Consider the following 2,943-nt stretch of genomic DNA (forward strand, 5'->3'; position numbering starts at 1 on the left):
TTTTTTATCGGGTCTTTAGGTGATCAAAACTTGAAGTTTAACAAATAGCTTAGTGCTGAAATTGTTATTTTGCCAATTGATTATCTGTTGGTTATTTTTTTCGATTAATAATCAGATAACCCAAGGTTAGAAGATTTTTTTATGACATTAAACCAGCTGAAAGTTCTGCATAGAGGATATGAACAGACAAAATGGATAATTGCAAAATGTTTGAAAAATATATATATACATTTTTTTATATAATTACTGCTCTAAGTGGGTCGCTCTGTCAGCTAAACACAGTTTTTAGACACTCTGTGCTAGGGCTGAACGATTTTTGAAAATAATCTAAATGCGATTTTTTTTTTTAGCTTAATATTGCGATTATTTTTTCCAGTTTTAATTTTTTTCATGTTTTTTTAAACATACAAACAAATCTATTTCATAATCAGAATTATTTAAAGCACAGATTGCAGCAGTAAAGGAAAAAAAATTATTAACATCTTTTTATGTTTCATGAAACACTCCACTCCTTAAAGACTGACAGATTTTAACGGGACAGTCTATAAATAAATAAAATAAGATACAAAAATAATAAGTGTTGATACAGGTTTGTCATGTTACCTCGTGAGGTAGCAACAATAGCAAGGCAATTTCCTGCAGGACACCTGATGATGCGCATCATCTACTTTTTTAAACCCAAAATAATTCCAGTATTCCTGTAATAGACCTTCAGTTGGGTCGGTTTTTGTCGAGTCTGGGACCATTGTTCAGCAGGTCACTCGTATACGACTATCAACTTTCCCTCCATGCTGCTTTACTAGCAAGTCACCCCCGATCACATGACCCGTCAAATCGCGTCCTTTACGGTGTAAAAATCTAATTTTACCCTATCACGATGTTATTGCAAATGCAATTAATCGTTCAGACCTACTCTATACTCCAGTTAATAATCGATCATTACTTCACTGGTGTAAAGTCTTGCACCACTTGGGAGAATTCAGAAAGGCGACGTTTAGAAAGGCCGCTTCCCTAAAACTTTAACAGCTTTTTAACCTTCTGTCCTTCTTTGCTAATTTGAGCGTCTTCACTCATGAACAGGGAGACGTGTTGCTGTTAGGTCACCAGGTAGCACTGAGGTATGCTGCCCCCACTTTGTTTGTTTGGTAACCAGTTAGTTCTGGTCAAGCTGATTTTCTAGTGTGACTCTAATACTTCTATCATTGGATGGAAGTAAAGTCAGAAATAAAACGTAGAAAATGAAAGTTTTTCTTGAAGCAGTAAAGTCGGATTGGCTACAGAAGCTGCTGATTCCCTGCTGAGTAATGCACCGAATTGCAGAATGCTAATGGAGCCCCTGCTTGCTTATTACTGTGTGTGTGGCCCTAATGCGACTGGTTGCTGTGCAGATTTAATGCGTCTGTATCCCAGCAGCGGCTCTAATCTGTCCAGGAGCTGCACATGGGACATGGGCCCTCTGCGCATGGCTGAAACACTCCCAGGCCCCAGTCAGGTAGCAGATCAAACAGACCGAAGCTCCAAGCTTTCGCCCCGGCCGTAGTTTAAGGTCCTGCTTCCCTGCCTCAGCTGCGGTTACTCGAAGGTGTTTGGCTCGAGTCCGCAGAGGTGAGCGTGAAACTCTGCCCCCTGCGTCCATGTATCTGTTGGCTTATACTCCCCAAGCACACCTGGTGTGGGCCTTAAAAGATTTGGACGAACAGACAGATGGAAAGATGCTGTCGTCACTGAGGCATCTGTTACCCCCGTTAGGCCAATAATACCACTTGCAGCGCTAGCGATCTGGGACCCTAAGCCCCGTCTAAGCTGTTCAGGTCAGAGCCCTGGGCTCTAACACAATGGTGTACCTGCTAATAAAGGCCTTTTCACTGTAAACGGGGGCGGGGGGGGCATCCTGCTGCTGCAATGCTCTGCAGAGAACAGGCTGAGGGAGGCCTGCTGAGGTTGGCGCTGTCAGGCTGGTGCAAAGAGCCACATGATTGATGAGCTGATCAATGACATTTTGCATGGTTAGGTCTCTGCAGGGAGAGATTACCAAGATTCTTACCCTTAATTTATTTGTTTGCTCTTGTCCCCCCCACCTCAGCACGCCACGGTGACGGCCTCTACGACTCCTACATGAGAACAGACCACATCCTGAAGGAAGAAGCCGACACAAACAGCCCCTCTGCTCTGCCCACCATGTCCAAACACACAGTAAGTACAGAGAAGAACACCCAGAGCGGGTTAACACTCCTTTCCTGTTCCTCAGAGACACGTCTCCTACAGTCTCTGTTCCTCTTCACTCGCCTGATCATCGCCCGTCTCAAACACGATTTAACTCAGCCGCTCTGATTCCCTCTCATGGAAGAAGCTCTGATTATGTAACGTCGATTAAACCGCAGGTGATGGAGAACGATTAATGTGGAGCAGAAGGTGCAGTCCGTCCTCTGAGATCCTTTATTTACTTTGTCAGTTTAATGGAGCAGGAAAAACGGATGCAAATTAGCTTCCCCAAACGTACGCCTCCTCACTGAGCTTTTTCAGTTTGTCACATTATTTTAGTAAACTGAAGTGATTTTTATGCGACTGATCAACAACCAACATGAGGATAAGGAGTAAAGGTATGGAGTCATTTTTGTTCCATTATTCTTCCAAGCAAAGAACGAAATATGTAAATTAAGAAAAAAAAAGAATCAGATGAAGTTAATAAAACGTTTTGAAAAGATATATTTTTGGATATATATATATTTTTTTCCTTTACAAACTTGTTTCTTTCTTGGAAGATTAATGCACCAGAATTCACTCCATTCAAGGGAAGCATTAATCAGAGGTACGCTTCCAAAACTGATCTGAAAATAAATACAAATGTCTTTCAATGTGTGTTTGCCCTTAAAGGAATAGTACACCCAAAACATATTTGGAGGTTATAATCTACTCACCCCCATGCTGAACAACACTCTGGAG

General features: G+C 41.8%; 1 protein-coding gene across 1 annotated transcript in view; it reads left to right on the top strand.

Annotated features, from left to right (window-relative positions):
• The window catches only part of dyrk3 (dual specificity tyrosine-(Y)-phosphorylation regulated kinase 3), a 13,735-nt gene that overhangs the window by 3,097 nt on the left and 7,695 nt on the right, over window positions 1-2,943 (top strand). The window contains exon 2 of the mRNA XM_015372418.1: window positions 2,084-2,193. Within this exon, the coding sequence (XP_015227904.1) occupies window positions 2,084-2,193 (110 nt within the window). The remainder of the gene's footprint in view (window positions 1-2,083; window positions 2,194-2,943) is intronic.

This window comes from Cyprinodon variegatus, unplaced genomic scaffold (genome assembly GCF_000732505.1).
Source record: "Cyprinodon variegatus isolate N-32 unplaced genomic scaffold, C_variegatus-1.0 Scaffold72, whole genome shotgun sequence".
NCBI lineage: Eukaryota > Metazoa > Chordata > Actinopteri > Cyprinodontiformes > Cyprinodontidae > Cyprinodon > Cyprinodon variegatus.